This window comes from Grammomys surdaster, unplaced genomic scaffold (genome assembly GCF_004785775.1).
Source record: "Grammomys surdaster isolate TR1022 unplaced genomic scaffold, NIH_TR_1.0 164, whole genome shotgun sequence".
Taxonomy (NCBI): Eukaryota; Metazoa; Chordata; class Mammalia; order Rodentia; family Muridae; genus Grammomys; species Grammomys surdaster.
The window spans coordinates 5,933,739-5,954,541 of NW_021604612.1; the positions used below are offsets into that span (position 1 = coordinate 5,933,739).

Sequence of the window (20,803 nt, forward strand, 5' to 3'; positions counted from 1 at the left end):
CTCCTCCCTGCCTGCTCCTGCAGACACTGTCCACACGGTGCTCCTCATATTCCTCCCTGCCTGCTCCTGGAGACACTGTCCACACGGTGCCCTGTTTGCTGCCAGTGGGTTCCTTGTCTGGTTGTTTTGTCAGTGAATAGAGATGTGGACTTTTTGCCAGTGTTTGAAGGAACATTACCAGATCCTGCCTTGTGGCGCACTAGAGCTGCAGCAACACTAAACCACATAACTAACAGCTGGTGTTCCCCAGCTTCCTCATTGTGCAGTGTCACAGGGCAGCCGTCTGCGGTGTGACAGGCTCGGCTCCGCAGTTCCCACTGTGGTTCACTCCCTCTGCAGAGCCTGGCACTGGAGAACTCGCTGTCCATCTCATTCTCCTGCACCAAGACTTGTTGTTGGTTGCCATGGTTGTCTGCTCTTCTGGTTTGTCTCACTGACTCCTTTCCTTCACTGTCTCTGTGATCCGGCAGAAGTCTGAGGCCTGACTACATGGGCATCACCACCTCACAGGCCACCTCACCCAGAGGAACTGGGGATGGCCCACACCAGGTGATGTAGAGTTCAACCCTAGGTAACTCCCTTCTGTAGTTGACAGGAAGTCCATGGGGTCACACTGTGTCCTGTGAATGTCATTCCCCAGAGACCTGTGACACTGCAGTTTACCGTAGCACTTGGTCCATGCTGACTCAGGAGTACTGTGCTTGAGGAGTGTCTGCTGCACCTGCCCAGAGACGGGAGCTGCTTTTCCTGTGCCTCCCTCCCTACTCCCTCCCCACCAGAGTCCTGTGCTATAGTCTTTGAGAACAGTTGGATGCTCACAGCCCATGGCCATAGGATGGAGACTTTGACGAGCTAGATTTTTAATGTTTTTTTTTTCTTTTAAAAATTATTGTTATTGTGTGTGTGTGTGAGCCATGAGCATGGGGTATAGTGTCCCAAGCATGTGCTGGAGGCTGAAACAGCATTAGGAGTTGGTTCTTCTCTCCTCTGTGTGGGTCCTCCGTTTTACACAGCCATGCTCTTACCCACTGAGCCAGCTCAAGGGTCTGAGCAGCTGTGTTTTTAAAAAGACTTTATTTTGCTTTTAATTATGTGTATATGTATTTGTATTTAATTATGTATGGCTGGGCGTGTGGACATGCAGTGCCTGCAGAGGCCAGAGTTGCTGGTCCTCCAGAGCTGGAGGGATTTTTGTTGAGCTGCCCACACAGATGCTGGAAGCAGACTTAGGTCCTCAGACTTACAGCAGGCACTCTTACCCGCCGGGCTGTCTCAGTGGCCAGCGAGCTACATTTTTAAGCTACTTCCTTAGGTTTCCCTTTGAGGATATCTGGGTTAATTTTTTTTGTATTGCTTGTTTTTCTTGAGATCTAATTGTCAGTGACTCTAGTTTCCCAAGTTGAGGCCGTTAGTGATGACGACTTTCTTTTTTTTTTTTTTTTTTTTTTTTTTTTAAATTTTTTTATTTATTTATTATATGTAAGTACACTGTAGCTGTCTTCAGACACCCCACAAGAGGGCATCAGATATCATTGCAGATGGTTGTTAGCCACCATGTGGTTGCTGGGATTTGAACTCGTGACCTCTGGAAGTGCAGTCAGTGCTCTTAACCACTGAGCCATCTCACCAGCCCCCGATGACGACTTTCTTGTCCATAGCTGTCCATGCATGGGTGGCAACTTTGAATGTCAGAATTGTGTGTGACACCCTGCTGCCACCAGGGGGAGCACTGCACAGCCTTTGTTGGCTCCTGCCCCTTACTTCATGGCTGCTGCTGAGGTGCCACCGTGTGCCGGGAATGCTCCTCTCGGAAGGCCGGTGATGTCTTAGTGTGTCTTTGAACACAGGAGCCGTAGCTGGATGGCACGTCTCCTTCTGTAACTCCTGTCACATCGTACGCTGCTCTTCCACTTCAGCCCTGAGCAGTCTGCACATGGGTGACAGTTGGTTGTTTCAGGGGCCATGTAGCTTTCTCTTGTTTGGATTCTGTGTGGTGAGGTGGGCACGGACTGTGACAGGCAGGAAGAGATGGGAGGCAGCTTGTGGGGGGTCAGTCCTCCCCACCGTGTGGGCCCTAGGGGCCAAACTGAGGTCTTCAGGTTGGTGACAAGTGCCTTTGCCCACTGAGTCATTTCAGTGTAACATCTCGAGCGTGCACTCTTCTGGTGGCTCCACCCCACAACCCTTCGACTAGAGACATCGTACTTAGTACCGAGAGGTCTGTGCTCTCTGTAAAACGGTGGAGTAGAGATCTTCAGAATGCAGATAAATGCTCAGTGCGCACTTGGTGTAGATAGCAACAGAGATAAATACCAAACTCCAGTATGCAGGATGTGCCACTGTCCCCCAAAGAGGGATGTGCCAGGCTCGGCCCCCAGGTGGTATCTCTGAGTGTGTCCATGGAGTAGCAGGAAGCTACAGACTTGATATGAAATACGAAAGACAGTTCTCGTGAGAGCTGCCACGCTGTGCTTCTTAGAGTGCTAGATTTCAGAGGCGTATCAGGTGGCGCGTCCCCTCCAGATGCACGGCCACAGGCCTCTTCACTCTCTGCTCCTGTGAGACGCTTGTTTCGGCTCTGTGCTTAGGGGTGAACAGCTGTGATCCCCACACTCAGGAGGTGGCAGGAGCGTTAGTTTGAGGCCAGCCTGGGCAGCTTAGTCTCAAAGTAGACATAAAATCTGGCTGGGATGCAGCTTGAGTGTAGAACAATCACTCAGCAAGCACGAGACCCTGAGTTCAGTTCCCCAGCACTGAAGAACAGACTATGTTCTCCGAGGGCCAGCAGGCCAGGGCACTGAGACCAGCTGGAGATGGGGACGGGCAGCCCAGAGCGTGTACTGTTAGCCACTGTTCTTGTCTCGGCTTTCCAGAGCAGCCTGTTACTAGAAGCCATATTCAGAAGCCTGCAGTAGCTACCTGGCTGTGATGTCCCCACAAAGCTGTTTACCCCTCTCCCTCTCCTTCCCCTCCTCCAGGCATGCAGAAGCTGAGAACTCCCTGCACAGGCCACTGTTTGGCACCTAGAGAGAGTCCCCATGGCCAGGGCTGTGCAGGTACAGGAGTTGTGTAGAGCGGGGTGTCTCACCTGAGCAGATGAGCACTGGACAAGGCAACTCCCTGTGGTGGGACCTGTACCCTGTGAGCGCTCAGCAGTACCCCTGAATTCCCATTGCAGCCCAGGGCAGCTCTGTACCCTGTGAGCGCTCAGCAGTACCCCTGAATTCCCTCTGCAGCCCAGGGCAGCTCTGTACCCTGTGAGCGCTCAGCAGTACCCCTGAATTCCCTCTGCAGCCCAGGGCAGCTCTCAGAGCTAACCACAGAAATGCCTTCAGACTTTGGGGAGTTTAGCTTCCCGTCAACCTGTACTGCACTAAACAGATTAGCCTCAAAGCAGGAATCAAAAGTCCCAGTAGAACTGATTGGTTTTACCGTCACCTGTCCTGCCTGCAGTGGCAGACCTGCTTTTTGAGGGCAAGGGCTTTCTTTTCTTAGAGGGCCTTAGAGGTCCATGGCTCTCTGCTCTCTGTGGTGTTTCTGTGGGGCATGAGGCCTCAGCAGCTAGCCTGTGAAATAGTCGCTGAGGGGCCTGAAAGAGTGCGAACATGAAGACACTGACACGGCTGTCACCGCTGATTGCGAGCAGACAGGGTAGGCCACTAGTGTAGGCCACTGAGCCCTTCCATGCACATACATGTCCCCTCAGCTCTACGGTGCTGGGTCTGACCCAGCCAGAGCCCTCAGCAGTCCCTCCTGTAGGGTGAGGCCAGGATGGCAGTGCACTGAGGCTACCCAGGGCCTGGCCAGAGTAAGCCCCAAACTCAAAAGTACCATGCAGCCAAAAGTGCTAGACCTCCTGGTGTTTTCTCAGGGCCACTGTTTCTGACCCGGTGTCCTCTCTCCTGGTCTGCAGTCATGCTCCTGCCTCCATACTAGTGTCTTAATGTGTTGACAATCTCCCAACAGTGTGACTCTTCACGGGCATGTCCCTAACCCGTTCTGAAGATGCTGCCCCAACAGTTTCCCCAGATCCTCCAGACCTGTGGTTAAACGGAAATATCTGTGGTTGGCCACAATCGACCTCACGGAGACAAGCATCAGGAACAGCCCTGGCTCCAGGCCTCTGGGTGTCTGGGCTGTCCTGTGTGCTGCTTGTGGCAAGCCTTGCTCGGGACCCACTTACCTAAAGTAACTTTAGAGCAGGGTTGTGCCCGTGCCCCAGCCTGGGGACAAGTCCTGCGGATTCCGTGTGGGCAGCTCCTCTCTTGGCAGGACTTTCACAGCAATGGGGCCTTGTGGTCCCCTGTCCTCTGATGCCGGGCCATGAGGAAGGGCTATGGTCTTTTCCCTGTGGCGCCTGGAAGATCTGCTCCTCTATTTATGTGCCCTGTCCCTTTCTCCAGTGGCGAAGTCAAGATAGGGAAGGATGCAGACAGGCTGTGTCCTAGGGACCAAGCAGGGTGTGGGTGCAGCTGCAGCCACCAGCTCACCCAGGAGGTGCTGCCCCAAGGGAGGACTCAGTTGGAGAACGGTTGCTGTGTGGCCAGGACTCTTCTCTGTGCACAGGGTGGCAGGTTTGAGACTAAGGACCAACTGGTTCTGACAAGGGAGGATGGCGGATGTGCAGGTGACGAGCGTCTACTCTGTGCTCCAGGTCTTTGCTAAGCCAGATGAGGGGTGCAAAGAGTATCCCAAAGGTGCCACTGGAAGTCTCAGAGCCAAACGTCTCTCTCAGAGAATAGAAAGATAGGTCTTCTGAGCAGAGCCACAGGGAAGGGGACCTGTGCCACTGTTGCTCCCTCCCCCTGGCTGCCACCTCTGCATTTGAGTAATACCTGTAACACCAGAACACCCCTGCTGGTAACTTTCACTCTGTTACTAAAGTTCCCCCGGCAGGGGCAGCAGAAGGATTTCAGCAGAGCGCCACTGGGAAAGCGAAATGCTAACAGCGGTGTCTGCTGCCTCTTTGCCAACAGAAAACCTGGAGTACAACGTGGAGCCTCAGGAGATCTCGCACCCAGATGTGGGGCGCTACTTCTCAGAGTTCACAGGTACACACTACATCCCAAATGCGGAGCTGGAGATCCGGTACCCCGAGGACCTGGAGTTTGTGTACGAGACAGTGCAGAACATTTACAGTGCAAAGGAGGACACGGCCGAGTAAACTCTGGGGGTGTCACCTCTGTGCTGCTGCTGCTGCCGCTGCTGCTACCTTCTAGGGGAACAGGATTCCTGAAGGACGAGTGCTGCCCCTGGAGTCAGCACAGGACAGCCACGTCACCAGCAGCCTGGCTGCCTCCCCACTTTAGATGGTGTGTGCTCCTCCAGCCACAGACAGCGTTGCTCTCCGCTACACTAGTGAACCAGTCGAAAGGCACCGTGTCCAGTGGCATGGCTCGTCTGCTTGTCCCGTGGTGACAGTGTGTGACATTCTGTCTTCATGAGGTCTCACCGTCCACTCTGTCCTCTCACCCCCTTCCCATCCCTGTCTCCATCTACCTTGTGTCAGCGTCCCTCCCGCTGGACAGTCGGGGCCATGTCTCCTCATCTGGAACACAGGCCGCTGAGGGAGGGCCGCCGCCTCTGCCTTGTGCTGGGTTATACTCGCAGGAAGGCGTGGAGTCGGGAGTCGGGATGGTCACGGTTCGGTTTTTTGCTAATACAGAAACACAGATTTCAAGTGTTCCTTTTTTCTTTTTAATTTAAATTGGGAGAAGGACAGTATCTCCCTCTCCTGCTGGGTCTGTGCACATTTCTGCCTGTTGTGAGCTTCTGTCTTGTCCCATTGGTTCTCTGAGCAGATGTGCAGCAATGGCCTTCCCGAGGGAAGCTCTCTCGTTCACCAGCTGCTCTTTCAAGATGACTACTCCATGTTTAACGTTAGGAATCTTCTACAGGATCACGAGTGGATCTTAGGTTGCTCATGGGCCCGCTTCAGTAGTAAGGCCTGCATTTCGAATGAAAATTGCTCTTCAAACTTGTCCCTCCCAGTCCCCAAACCAAGAGAACAGGTCTGTTCTTCTGATCAGGAGAATGACCTGAGGAAGCCTCGCCCAGGGAGACAGGCTCTGTGTTCCCTGTCACTCCTTTGAGTCATTTTGAGAGTGTTGGGCTTATGGGAAGAGGAGTGCATGCTTCGGGCTTTACGCTGTCAGTCTGAAGGCTCCAGGATGAGATCCTGACTCCTGGCTGAGGTCTAGCCTCAGGTCACCCCTGGCTTCTGCCTGATGCTGTCCACAAGTGTGAAAGGACCAAGCCTTTACCAGATCCTAGCGGGTGCCACCTGGTCCTCAGACAAGCAGTCCCTTAGGTAACTACCCATCAGGCCAATGACACGTCTGTCCTACATTTAAAATGCTGTCGCTCTAGTGAGCGGAGCTGTAGGGGGCTGCCTGCCAGCCTTGCCTGCCTGCCTGCCTTCCGCATGTGTATCCTCACACCGATCCAAATGCGCGCTCCCTCCTCCATTGCCCTCCACCGTCCCGGGATGACTGAGGCAGACCACTGATGAGGCAGTCTCTAGAAGGATGGGAAGCCTGAGACTCTTGTACTTGAAAAGGTTCCTGTCCAGTCTGTACCTCACCAGTCAGAACCAGTCAGAGGTGGGTTTGAACTTGCATTTGGAAATTTAGCTACTCAGAGCATCTGCCTGAGGTCTGGGGATTTTACACCTACTCATTTAAAGGTGAGAAGCAACCCAGGAGGACTCGCAGGCTTGCATCCCAGTAGCGAGCAGCTGTGGAGCATGCTGGGAGTTGCCATTGCTGGGTTTCTGCTTTGATTTCCTTTTTTCTGTAGAGAAACGTCAAAGCTGAGAAAGATGGCTTCCCTCCCTGACCCGACTGTAAATATGTACCTAGACTGTTTTTAAATGTGTTTCTTCACGAAGGCTTCGTTTGGCTGAGGGAGCCTATATCACCGGTGTAAGTTGGTATTTGGGCACTTTATATTTTTCTAAAAATGTGTTTTGGATCCTGTACTCTAATAAATCATAAGTTTCTTTTTAAAGATTTTTCCAAAAGTTTTCTCCATTTTCAAAAACCCTGTTACAAAAAGTAGAACTTTCACAATGTTAAAATACTAAATATTTGGTTATAGCAACTTCTAATGAATGCCAAGGGTTTTTTGTTTTTTGTTTTTTGGGGGTTTTTTTGGGTCTTTTGTTTGTTTTTTTTGATTTTTGTTTTTTTTGTACAACAATTAATAAACGAACTTAACGAGAGAAACTGTGCCAGTGGCCTGCCCGCTTTCATTCAGTAGCAAGTAAGGACAAAGCAGGGTCTCTCTCCTGAACAAGGTGGAAGAAAAAAAAAATAGCTGACTTTAGTTTTCTTCTAATATTTGACAAATGTCTTGCTGAGTGCAGACTTTCTGGGCCCTGGGAACAGCTGGAAGTGTCCAGCTGTCAGATGAGGACGCCTTCTGTCTGCCAAAGGAGAACTGCGCATTCAAGGAGGGACAGCCAGGACAGTGGCCTCTGTTGTCACTGCTGCTAGCCAAAGAAGCCAGACAGGAGGACACGTCTTCCCCAGTCGGACCTAGAACTTGCCCAGTGCACACACCCACATACTCGTGGCTAGCGCCCCAGGTCCAGTGTCTGCAGCGGTATTCAGGAGGAAGCTGTTGAAAGCTGGTCCACCCCTGTCTCCCTAGTTAGCAAGGGCGTTGTTTCGATCTCAGAGCACCATTGCGGACAGTGTTGCACAGATGGCTTCCGCTCTCATTTGGAAGTGTTTCCATCTTCCTTGCCGTATTAAATGGAGCCAGGCCAGCCCCAGGTCCCCTTTCTATAAAGACAGCTGTTTGTTTGCTTTATTCCAGACAAGAAGTGGAGGTGGGGGACTGGAGGGCCAAGACTTCCTTTAAAAGCATCTGTGGATGTTACCATCCAGGTGTGGCCCATGCTATCCGTTTATCTGGCTTTGTTTGCACGGAAGGAAGGAATATGTATGGGGGCAAAATCAAGAGGCCAGGTTGCCACTGGGCTCTTTATTGGAGGATGCTGACGGTTGTCATGGGTGTACTGTCTTGTGGAAGGTACTGCCTGGCCTAAACAGCCTCCTGCCCATGTGGCCGGCAGAGCCAGATCACCAAATGCCTGGCCAGCGCTGGGTGACATCACTTGCTTGCCTTTGGTTTTAGAGGCATGATGGCCCCACTGAAGGCTGCCTGGAGGCAGGCTGCTGCTGTATTAGGCCCTGGTGAGGGTAAGGTCCTGCTGTGTGTGTAAACCTAGGCCCCGTTGTTTGGGTAGGTGGGCGGATAGAAAAACCATCAAGCCCAGCCCTTCACAGCCTTCTTACTGTCCCCCTACCCCCATTCTGAGCATCCCGAAGCCTGGGGGTTTGAGAACATTCCCTTCCATGGGTAAAAATTCTGTACAACTAGAACATCAGTGACAATTATACCAGGCTAATACTGATATAATTCTGTAGTAAATAGGCCCAAAAATCGCCGTGTTCCAAATACCATAGCACTTGTGTGCCCCCTTGCTTTGGAGTTGCTGGGGAGGGGGATGGCCTGGTACCTGGAGACCCAGGCTTAGGGAGGTGACTGCCAAGGGTCCTCCCCCCACCCCCACCCCGAGGTCTTCTCCCTATCCAGTTTGAAGAAAGTAAGGGTGGATCGACATGTCTAGAGGTCCTTGTGAATGGATCAGGACTGGCCTCCTGCGGCCTGTGAGGGTGCTTCGTGGTAGCTGCCACAGGTCACCCCTGCATGCTCCACAGCAGGGCAGCTAGCATTAAAGATGGCCAGTTTAGGGGGCCACGCCAGTACTCCGTCCTTTGTGAGTATCACAGTCTTTTGTAAGTGTCACATCAACCTGCCACCAGCATGGGGGCCACGTCACCACCACACGCTGTCACTCTTGCGAGTGACACTCTGAGATCTCTAATTGTTCATCAGATAACCTGCATAAATGGTACCCGGAGTTCTCATCCAGGGATGTTCCAGCCTCCTCGTTGGCCTTGTGCTGCACTCTCTCCATGATGGAATGTTTTCCCCCTCAGCCAATAGCAGCCAGGGTAAAATGATCACTTGAACTGTGTTTCCCAAGCCGCTGCAGCCCGGAGATCACCTTGCCCCCTCTAGGTCTGATGTGCTAGCGTGTCTGTATGCCTTGTGCACTTCCTTCATCTGCTCCTCTGTTGATGAACAGCAAGCTGATTCCCTGTCTCAGCACAGAGTACACGATACAAAGCCACCACTCCTTCTGGCCACTTTCCTTGTGATGGTGCCCCTCCCCCCTCCTCAGCCCTGACTGCTGCTCTCCGTTCCTGTGGACATTTGTATCTGGAATGTTGGCCCCGAGGCCTTCTGTATCTGGCTTCTTTCATTCAGCATCATGTGATCACAGCCGGGGAAGGACCACATTTATGACAGGGGACACCGTTCTTCCACATGTCCATCGATGGATACTTGTTCCCGTCTTAGCCACGGGACCTCCATGCCATGAGTCCCTGTGAAACTCCCATGTTCCAGCCCAGCCTCGATCTCTGTCACAAATGGTTCCTGCTGAGATGTTCTTAAGAACATTTCTCCGCTGAGGGTGCTCCTGTCCCACTGGGAATGTGACCTCTGCCTGCAAGTGCCAAGGGGGGACAGCTGATGTCTGTCTCACTGAGTCAATATTGAAAACTTGAAGGGCCATCGAGTGCTTAGTCCTAAGGGCTATCAATCCTAGAGACATGAGTTCCACCTAGACGTACATGCTGGAAGAAGAGATGCCCACAGGCTGTTCTCTGACTTACACACACACACACACACACACACACACATATATATAAACACACACACACAGACTTGACTTACACATATATACACACACGCAGACTTGCAAACACACAAAACACGCATGCATGTGTGTACACACACAGATACTCTCCCTCTGTCTCTCTGTCATACGCACACATACACTTATACACACACGTGTACACAAATACATTCACACGTAAATACATACGTACATAAGTATACTTTAAAATGTTTCTCAAAAAACTAAATGCAGCTGGAGTGAAACCCACAGACCACAAACTTAGTATGTAGAGGGCATCCGATCCCATTACAGATGGTTGTGAGCCACCATGTGTTTGCTGGGAATTGAACTCAGGACCTCTGGAGGAGCAGTCAGTGCGCTTAGCCGCTGAGCCATCTCTCCAGCCCAGGTCTCAGTAATTTCACCAGCAAAGAACTTAACAGTCTTCACTCTCAGAGCACAAATGGGCTAGCCTCGTGAGAGTGCTGCTTGGCACACATGTTGACACAGGGAGCACGGGTGAACACTTGTAGAATGTTCTGTAAAGTCATTCTATTATCCTGTGTGTGACTGGACACCAGCGGGAAGCACGTGGACCCTGTGCTGTGGTGACATTCAACACGGATGGATGTACTTGGTGTTCTTCCAGGTCACACGAAAGGAAGTGAAGGCTTGGAGAGGCTGAGGAATTTAACCTGGGAGGGCACAACGCCCGAGAGACAGGGCTCAGGGCTCAGCCCAGCTCTGCGTGGTGCCCGCACCAGCCGCTGCTCACAGCTCTCCTGGTCTGTCTGTTTGAACACCCCATCTTCTTGGGGATGGCTAAGATCAAGCCATCCTCCTCACGAAGGTGCCCTTGGTTCTGTGACACAGCTGGAGTGGGGACAATTTGGTTGTTAGTGAAACACACGGAAAGGTAGACTCACACACTTTGGGACAGGCCAGGGACTATGTGTGTGCGACACCATTTTAATTTTCCAGGGATCAGACGCTGCCAACCCAAGGTGTTCAGAGGCTGACCTGTTGATTCCTTTGGTCTCTCAGGTTGACAGCTTAGTCACCGATGGGCAAAGGTATTGTTTATGGAGACTTTCCTCCTGTGAGTTCTCCCCACTCAGTAAAAGGCTTCAGATAAGTACCATGTATCACGTATTCCCCCTGCTCAGAGCTGGGGAGGGAGGGTATGATGATGCTGCCGAGAAGAAAGCATTCTTTCCTGGCTCTCAGATGAGCAGGGCCGTTCTATGAAGTGGGAGGCCGGGAATCCCAGAGCTAGCCGCATAGACCAGGGCAGTGCTACACACGGGGTACTAGAAACAAACCCGTGGTGTGAGGGTGAGGGCACACAGGCGACTGACTGCCTTGCAGGACTTTCTCACAGTGAGAGACTCCTCATCATCACCATCCTGGCAAAGGAAGATGAAGGCCAACAAACAACATCGGCCCCCGTGGAGCTCATTAAGACCCAGTGCCTGGTGACCTGCCAGGAGGGGAGCCTTGAGCTGGGAACACAGCCAGGAGGGAGGCAGAGTGTGCAGGACAAACCAGGCATCCTGCCAGATGGTCGCATGGCCAGGGCTCTGCTGTTCCCTCCAGGGAACCCAAGTTCCTCTGTGGGGATGAGAATGTGGGGGCGAGGTAAGTTTCCATATCCTCTCCCGGTGACTCCGGAGAAGCCTGGGTTGGCCGCTTCACGTTGCTGTGTCTCCTGTGCCCTGCACAGCACAGATGGAAGGCAGAGAGACAGGTACCTGCTCACCTTTCTGTGGACAGTGTCCTCTAAGGCCCTGAAGCTTCCAACAGCACATATTTATCTGGGGATATTATTGCTGTCCCTTAAAAATGAAACATCACTGTATCTACCTCCAGAGGCTGGGCATAGTGCATGTCCCTAAGGCTAACAGTGTCAGGGGCATTGCATGGGGACTCAGCAGTGTCTGAGGTAGCTCTGGAGCCAGCTGTGAGATCAGCAATCCTGTCTTAGGGCTGTGACAATCTCCTCTACTCACTGGGAGTGAGTGACGTGGAGGAACAGAGATTGTGGCCCTCATCCAGTGCATGAGCAGGTCCTGGAGCCTCTGTGTTTTACCAGCAACATGGCCAGCACAGTCCCAGAGGACAATGACCCCAGGATGAGGCAGAGGGCCTTGGGGTGGAGACTTACACGTGACTCACCCAGCTAGGCAGGTGCTATAGGCTGTTGGCTGCCTGGTGGCTCACGCCGGTCACACTAGTACTCGGGAGGCTAAAGCAGGAAGGTTGCAAGTTTGGGCCAGCCTGACCACATAGAGATACTAATTTTAAAATGATAATAGTCATTTTAAATATAATGTTCTGGACGGGGGACATAGTCTGCTGGTAAAGCCATGCACAACGCAAGTCAGGTCCACTTTCAGCCACCAGCAAATTAAAGATTCTATACCAGGCATGGGGGACATGCCTGTAATCTCTCAGTACTGGGGAGCTTGGGCAGGAGGATTTCACAAGTTCAAGTCCAGCCCGCACTACCTAGTGAGGCCCCGCATGTAATATTCTACACACTGAAATACAAATAGAGACGCCTGTGAATGGGTTGCGCTAAGCCGGCTTGGATTTTACGAGTATCATTAAGCCTCTAACTAAACCCCCTCAAGCATTTTGAGTTAAGCACTAACTTAACGTTTGCTTCTTAAGCGCTGTAGTTACGGCAAGGTGGAGGGGCTCGCACACAGCAGCGGGCCATTTACAAACTCGGGGAAGATGCTCTCGAAACGTTCAAAGTAGAAACGTCTGACACCGCAGCCTGGGTACGCATCATCCCCGAACCATGCACTTAAAAATAGCTACCCATCTCGGTGGGTGGTAACACAGGCCACACCAGCCTGGGGACCTGAGATTCATCCCACATAAAGGTGGAAGGAGAGAACCAACCCCATGAAGTTGTGTGTGCTCTGATCTCCTAACACACACTGTGGTGTGCACACCCACATGTACACACAGTAATATAACTTTAAATAAATGAGTGGGTGGGGCATACACCTGTAACCCCAGCATACAGAAGGTGGAGGCAGGAGGATCACCAGTTTGAGGTATCTTTGGCTACATAGCAAGTTTGTGGCCAGCCTGGGCTACATTGGGACCTGCCCACAAATTCTTCTGTAGGAGAAGTATGGAGCTTTATTCTACCTAAGCTCAGGGCACCTCCTCAGACAGTGCCTTGTGGTTTCTCCCCAGCATCCAATGCTGTCTGCTCCAGGACCGTGGCACCTGTCCTGGGGACAGATGTGGGGACAACAGAAGCAAATCCCTGGGGTTACTCCAGGAAGCCTCAGAGCTGCCCCAGCCTGCAGATCTGTGAAATGTCAACAAGTGGCTCTAGGCACCTATCAGTGTTACACGGGAAAGGTGACACTCTGACCCCTGTCCACAAAGCCTAGAGGAAGGATGTGGCCACCCACCACAGCCTCCTTCATCCACCTCCAGCTCCCCCAGCATCCCCGAGCACTCCCACCTCGGGCTATTTATAAAAATCCTGCAGAAGTCGGCAGACTTGTGCCAGGCAGAGGTGTGCTCTACTGACTGAGAATAGCTGGCCCTGGCAGGGGCTGCTTGCCTGTGACATCATCTGGGAGCAGCCACCAGGCATGTAGCACCCTCACACTAGCAACACACACACACATACACACACACACCAGCCACAGCTGCTCTGAAGGCTGCCTGTTCCTTGCAGAGGCTGAGTAGAGCCTGGAGCATCTCAGGAGGTGAAAGGAGGGATTGGAAGTCACAGATATGCTAGCTGAGGCTGTGGATGTAAGTTACCAGCCCCCCAAGTCCTAATTTGCTGGCCACCTGGCCAGACCGGAGGCAGGGGTCAGCCCGATAGAGCCTCTATCAACTTTCCCTCCTGTTCACCGCAAGCTTTCTTGCTCAGCCCGGACTCCAGGCTGTCCCCTGTCTGCAAACTGGATGTTCTGGGGTTTCCATGCCTACTAGAGCCTCAGCATCCAGAGTAGCCACTGCAGCAGGGAAGGTACTCAAAGTTCAACAAGGGGCCCACAAGATGGCTCAGAGGGTAAAGGTGCTTGCTGCAAAACCTGACGACCCGAGTTCAATCCCTGGAACTTGCATGGTGGAGAAGACCAAATCCTGCAGATTGTCCTCTGACCTCCATATCTGCACTATGGCATGAGTGCACTCACAGACACACACATGCATGCGCACGCACACACACACACAGCTCCAACTGAATTTGACTTTTGACCTGCAATTCTCTAATGTGTGTGCTTGTATATGCCTGCATTTATGTACGTGTGCACATGTGGAGGTCAGAGAACAATTAATAGGATTCAGTTCTCTCCTTCCATCTGGGTCATCAGGCTTGGTTGGATGAAGCATCAAGCTAGACATATTGGAGTCACCTTAGGGGACACCCTCCTGTCCCCCCACCATCCCACCATGTCTCATTTAATACGGGTGCAGGCACGACTGAGCAAAAAGTCTTAACCATTCCCTGGGAGACAGATTGAAGGACAGTAGCCAAATTATCCTCATGGCAGATGCCCTCCCCTCGGCCATCCCCACTGAGATTCACCTAGGAGGTACAACTGACCCTCGGTGCCTCCAGCCAGGGGTGAATGAAGTCACACTTGCCCACCATCGAGCGTGAGGCATGTAAGCATCCTGTGATCATTGCCTGTTGCCTGTGGGGCAGTGGACCGTGAAAGGATATCTTAGTTTCTGGTCGAGCACTGGCTTGGGCGGAGCTCGGTGGCTTCTCATAGCCCAGTGTCTGCCCGGAGCCGCATGGAGTGAACTCAGTCAAATTCCTGCGTGCTTCTGCCTCCCTGAGCCGTGACAGACGAGGGATCCACAACTCAGCCCAACAGGACCCACACCCACGCGCGAGCTACATCCCCCCAGTTGCCCTGAGTGTGATCTCAGGGATCTGAGGCTTCAGGATGAGGCGTTTGTCACGGGGCTTGAACTACTTGGTCCCCTGGGTTCCCTCTCCCTCAACCCTCAGATCTGCAGCCAAGGTACTGATATACCAGTGTGTGTACAAATGCAGGAGCCTGAGTGTGTACACAAGCAGGCCAGCTAGCCTGGCCTAAGTAGCCCAGAGATGCCGTTGGAGGCCACAGCCCGCTGTGTGCATCAGACCCTGGTCTGAGTCTAGCTCCCATTCCATCCTTGCTGGGCTCACTCTGATCCTCGGTTTCTTTCTCTGTGAAAACAGCAGAGTTGGGTCGGCTAATCCCGAGGGTCTTTCAAGTTTGCCTGGAGTCACCAACTCAGTTCCTTTTGGAAGTGGGAGGGTGGGACACCATCTCCTCCCTGACCCCAGCTCTATGACACTCACCTACCTCCGTACATAGCAGCTGGGACGCCATGCCAGGGTCCCATGTTGGGACCCTGAGTGGGAACTGACCCACATTCTCCACCTCTCTCTGGCTGATGAAGGAATGGAGTTTGCTTCTTTATGCTATCGCAGCTCTGGAGAGTTTCGGTGCCAGCAAGAGTGGACAGTTGGAAGCCAGTTCCCCTCTCCTGCCCCTGCCTAGTCAGCAGCCAGCAACAGCAAACGGCCTGGGTTCTGCTGAGTCAACATGGCCAGGCTGGGCCCTGGGCTCTGCAGCACTTGCCTGGGCTGGTCCCTTTGATGGAGGCTCTCCCTGCTTAGCTTCAAATTTTACCCCGTGCGATGCCGCACCCCACCCTATGTTTATCAGCGCTGCATCTCTGTGAGTCCGTGGGTGCAGATGTTCAGAAGGGAGGAGGGAGCAGGGAGGACTCTCTACAGGGCTCCGCTCACCTCCACTGCCCCAGCCTGGAAAGGAGGTGACAGGCTCAGCCCACACAGCTGGCTTCACCCTACAGGACAGCACTGGGCCTCTAAGATACAGCCTCAGGCTCGGGCCCCCAGCCCAGATGGAGGTTGGGAGCCTGGCTGAAGGACAGACAGACAGGGCAATCACCCCAGAAGCTGTCCCCGGTCCTGCCACTCCCTGCTTCTTCCCTGCTATGGATGTCTGCTAAGCTGAGAGGAAAATGCTCTTGGGCCCAAGGGACCAGCACTTTGTAATGCACCAGGACACAGTACACTGTGTCCCTGGGCGGGGGGTGGGGGGACAGGGAGCGGGGATCTCATGTAAGTGCATCAGACCCCATTTCTGCCCAGGAGTCCAGGATTTGTCCCTGGCTACATCAGAACCAATGGGAACCTGGACAGGGATATGGCTCCGCTGGGAGAGAACCCAGCATGCTCAGAGTGGGAGAGCCATCTCCCATTACTAAAAACTGGGCTCTGTGGCACAGACCTGTAACCCAATTGGTCACCCTGGTGGCTGGAGACACCTCTAAGAAGTGTCAGCCATCATGGGCTAGTTAGTGACTGAGACCCAGGAGGTAAACACTCACTAGGTACATGCCAGTCAGAGATCTGAGCCCCTCTGAGCCTCAGTTTTCACAGCTGGAACATGGGATGGTAAAGGGACAGTGTCTTCTCATTTGGTCATGCTGGCTGAGATGATTTAAAGAAAGCCACTGGCATGTGGAGACCCTCTTTGTCTAGTACCCCCGCACCCCCTCCTGTGGCCATATTTGTGTCTGGCCTTGGAAGTAAATACAGAGGAAAGGATACAGAGGAAGGGAAGAGTGCCCCCCCCACCCTACCACCGTGTTCTTGTATCTCCAGATATGGTTGTCACAATGTCTCACTCAGATCTTTGTACAACAATGTTTACGACAGACAGCATGAGTCACAGCAGCCAAAAGACAGAGGCCACTGAGTGTCCATCTTAGGAAGAACGAATAAACAAACAAAATGGCTGTCCGGTTGTGGAATAGCACTCAGCCATGAAGAGGGAAGGACTACGCAGACGTGCTACAGTGTGGTGAACACTGACGCGCACACTATGAGGAATCGAATGCAGAAGGCCTCCTGATGCACGCTTCTGTTTACACGAGGAAAAGATCCAGAGTTGGTGAGTCCCGGGGGCTGGGGAGGACGGAGGGATTGCGGGATCACGGCTGAAAGTGTGAGAACGAGAAAGATGTATCGTGTAAAGGGAACTGCGGCAACGGTCACACAGGCCTGCGGAGAAACTAAAACTGTCCAGGTTGTGCGTTTTAGTCAGGGGAATTCTTGGACACATCCAACCCATCCACAGCCGGTCGGCTTCAGAGCCGCCCAGAGTTGTGATGTGCAATTTCCTCTGCACTTGACTGCAGCGGCGGCTGAGGCCAGAAGTGGAGGCAAGCTGCACGCATGCGCACACAAACTAAGCAGACCGCCCCGCCCTGTCCCCACGGTGGTGTTCACGGCCCTGGGGGGGTCTTACAAGCTCGGGCTCTGTCCCAGCTCACTGATTTTTTTTTGTTTGGTTTTCTTTCTTTCTTTCTTTCTTTCTTTCTTTCTTTCTTTTTTTCTTTTTTTTTTTCTTTTTCTTTCTTTTCTTTTTTTTTTTTTTGGTTTAGAAGAATACAAGCGGTTTGTCTTCTGGTTCTGGGAGCCGGAGGTCTCACTGGGCCACCAGCAAGGTGCACATGATACCTCTCTAGCAGCCTCCGGGAGCAGGGCTGTTTTCCTGCATTTTTTCAGCTTTTAGAAAAGGTTGCATTCCTTGATCTCTGTCCCTCCTTCCATCTTTAAAGCTAGCCATGGCTGGCTGGGCCACTGTCCCATCTCTTGTGACTCTGGAGCACAACCCTCCATCTCCCTCATCCGTGTATATGCCCGCTCTGTGCCGCCGCAGGATCCATCTGGTCAGCACAGAGCAGCCTCAAGTCTTCGTCCTAGGCCCACAACCCAGGTTCGAGGGAGGGATGGGACAGTTCCCTTGGGTTGTCTGCTGTGATGCAGGAGGCTGTTCCTCAGGGTCCCTCACAGACTGGATACAGCCGGTGGTGAGGAGAACCGAATTCACCCGCGGATGTGCACTGCTCCTGAGAGCTCCCGTTCTTGACCCCCACCCCCACCCCAGCTCCATACAAAGCATGGTGAATTTGAAATGGATGCTGGGTTCTAGCCACCTCTCTGCCTCTCCACTCCAATGCAGACTTGAAGCCCATCCAGGGACAAGTTTTTTGCCCCTGCTGTCTCCGGCGATTGGTCACTATTTATAATTGTATAAATAATGGAGAAGCGTACTCAAGCCGCCCTCCCCAAGGGGACCTAATCTCCTATTTTTAGGCACCCCCTGGCCCATGGAGCTGCACCCCTCTGAGGTCTGGCCAGAAGTTGAGAAAGAGATTCTGTGGGCTCAGTGGTCCCGTAACCTGGATAGGATAAGGATGAGAGACCTGAGGTCAATACCCAGAGGGACCCTCACCCAGGCTGATGGGTGACTGGAGGGGGGTTGTCTCAAGGTCCCTGAGGATGATGGGAGGGACTCCTAAGTTCCTATATCAGAGCTTGACTTAATAAGAAGGGGCTGGTAAAAGGTGGAATCTGAGATTCCATTATTCATTGAACTGTACTCAAGAGACATAGAGAGGGCACCATGGGGTCTCCCTCCCTTGTTTGAGAAATGGTCTCATGTAGCCCAGGCTGGCCTTGAACTCTGCGTAGCCAAGGATGATTTTGAGTTCCTGACATTCCACTTTTCAGATTCTGGGATTACACATGTGCTCTACCATTTCTGGTTGATGCAGGGCTCGGGGACCGAACCCAGGCCTTCCTGAATGCCAGGCTAAGGTGGTGCCAACCCAGCCTCGGTCTTAGCCCCTCCCTTTCCAAGACAGTCACACTTAATGTATCCTGGGTTGGCTAGGAGTTCCCAGCAATCCTCCTGCCTCAGCTTTTCCAGGACTGGGATCACAGGCCTGCACCAGAACAGCTATGCCTTTGGAAAAATTTGGCCGATGGTCTCCTGGTTGATGTGATCTGTCTGTCTGGTCTGTCCAGCTGGCTGGCACCTAGAGTCCCTTCTAACTTCTTGGAGTCTTTGTAGGTTAAGAAATTGTCCTGTATTCCTGCAGAATTCTAAAACCCAGGGGGGATCACCCCATAGTTACAGGATCATAGAAATGGCTGCTCGGAGTTCAAATCCGTGGGGGAAGACCACTGGGGTCTTTGACCAATAAAACAGGGGTGTGTCTGGTGTCCCTCCAGACTCCTGTAGCATTTGGTACCCACTGGAGAGCAATGATGGCTTCCCACATCTGTTTGCAGCCTGGGGTCCGTAGGCTCACCCACGTTCCTGGCTCTCCGTAGCCAATGTGTGAATGACATACATGGAGGCTCAGATCTACCTCAAGCTTGTGCAGAATCTTGTTAAACAGGGGTATCCTGAAAGCTCCTTGCTGAGTTACTGCTGGCGGATGTGTTGTGTCGGCCATCCGGGATGTCTACACTGTGGAAACTGGCAAACACCACTGACGGACTTCCTAGAAGGTGATTACCTGGGGACTGTCATTTCTGCCAGCTGGAGCAGATGAGCCCTTATTTAACCCTCCAAGCTACCCCAGAAAGACAGTACCGCTGCTCTTGCCATCTTACAGATGGGAAAACTGAGGCTCCGGGAAGTGAAGTCACCCACTTGAGCAAGCATGGTCCCACAGCAGAGCTAAAAGCTCAACATCTCTGGGCTGGGCTGCCCTCTGGTTTCCTAGGGACCAGATTTGCAAATCACACTGGTACAGCGACAAACAGGTTTGTCTGCACCTGGCTTTTAGCTCCTCCTGGGGACCTGTGCCTCTAAGGACGGGCAGTTAGTTACCTGGTGACTGAGACAGCCCTGTGCTGGGGGAGGAGGGAGCCCCCATGATGCCTTCCTCGTGTTAAGCCCCCTCCATACCCCAGTCTAGCTAGCTTTGATGACTCGGACAGAGCCATTGATAAGACTGAATGAAAGCGGTGGCATCCTGGACCAGCAGAGGCAGGCTTTGTGTGGACAGAGCCCTGCTGGGTGGTCACATCACTGCGGGAGCCAGAACGGGAAGGAGGAGGGCAGGTGCCGCCACAACACCCACGCAGCTTCCCGGAGCTGGCTGTCTCTGTGGGGCCACGGGTGGGGCCAATTATGGACTCTGAAGCTCAGTTTGGACATTCAGATCGCCGCGGTCCTCCTGAGAGCTCGCCCTAGGTTACTCCGGTTCCCGGGTCTCTCCCACTCCATCTGCAGTGAAAGTGGTGTCTTATCCCTGTTTGCAGCTTAAAGACCTAGTTGGGACCCTGCACATAGTAGGCCATCAGGAAACACGCGCTAAATGAGTAAACAAATACACAAGTCAGACTGTCGCCCCCCTTTCCTGAGGACTCCTCGAAACCCCGGGCGGATGGGCGGGCTCTGCTTGGCGACCACACCCCAGCCTGGTGAAAATAGGCGGACACCAGATAAGGCCTCTCTGAGGAGGCCTACACTGAGATCCCGGAGGAAGAGGGGAGGTCTCCATTGTCAACCTGGGGTGCGGGTGTGCGTGTGTCTGGAGTTGCTGGACGATGGGAGTTCTCCAGCCTGGAGAATGCAGCTCCTCCCTGACAGGAAGCCCCAACCAGGACCTAGACGCGAAATTTAGTAGCAGGAAGGCATATTCATAGCGTATATTAGGAACCTCAATATCCCGGGACCTGGGGAGTCCTTTCCTGCCCTCCACCCCACAAAGGTCTGTCTGGGTTTTTAGAATTCTTGGCGCCACAAATGGAATCCCCCCTGAGGCGGTCCAGCCCACTCAGCAGCGATGCCCCAAGGCCAAGCTTCCCTTGTTTCCGGGGTGAGGGCAGTTTCCGTGAACTCTGGACGGCTGCTGTGAGGACAGAGGACCTTCAGGGAGGACCCTCAGGGAGGACCTCCAGGGGCAGACCCCGGAGGCCCAGAGTGGGTGGTAAGCGATGTTTCAACGGTAGGGCCGGTTCTTCCAGCTCTGCCGAGCCCCCTTTGCTGCAAGAGGTGCCAGGGCCCAGGTCCTGGGTTGGCTAGAGTGGGCTCCTGAGAACCCCAGCAAAAAGATGTGGGCGCACCCACGGCCGTGACAGGCGAGGTGAAAGATCGTGGGGACCTCAGCACTTTGGCAGCTAAGCCGGACTTCACCAAGCAGAGCCGGGCATGGCCGGGGGCCCCAGGGCAG

At 53.1% G+C, this 20,803-nt stretch overlaps 1 protein-coding gene across 2 annotated transcripts in view; it reads left to right on the forward strand.

The window, feature by feature from the left end:
- The window catches only part of Fbxo21 (F-box protein 21), a 35,981-nt gene extending 28,960 nt beyond the window's left edge, over nt 1-7,021 (forward strand). For both annotated transcript variants that reach the window (XM_028765434.1, XM_028765433.1), the window contains exon 12: nt 4,977-7,021. In XM_028765434.1, coding sequence (XP_028621267.1) covers nt 4,977-5,164 — 188 coding nt within the window. In that variant the 3' untranslated portion in view covers nt 5,165-7,021. The remainder of the gene's footprint in view (nt 1-4,976) is intronic.
- The last annotated feature ends 13,782 nt before the right edge of the window (nt 7,022-20,803 follow it).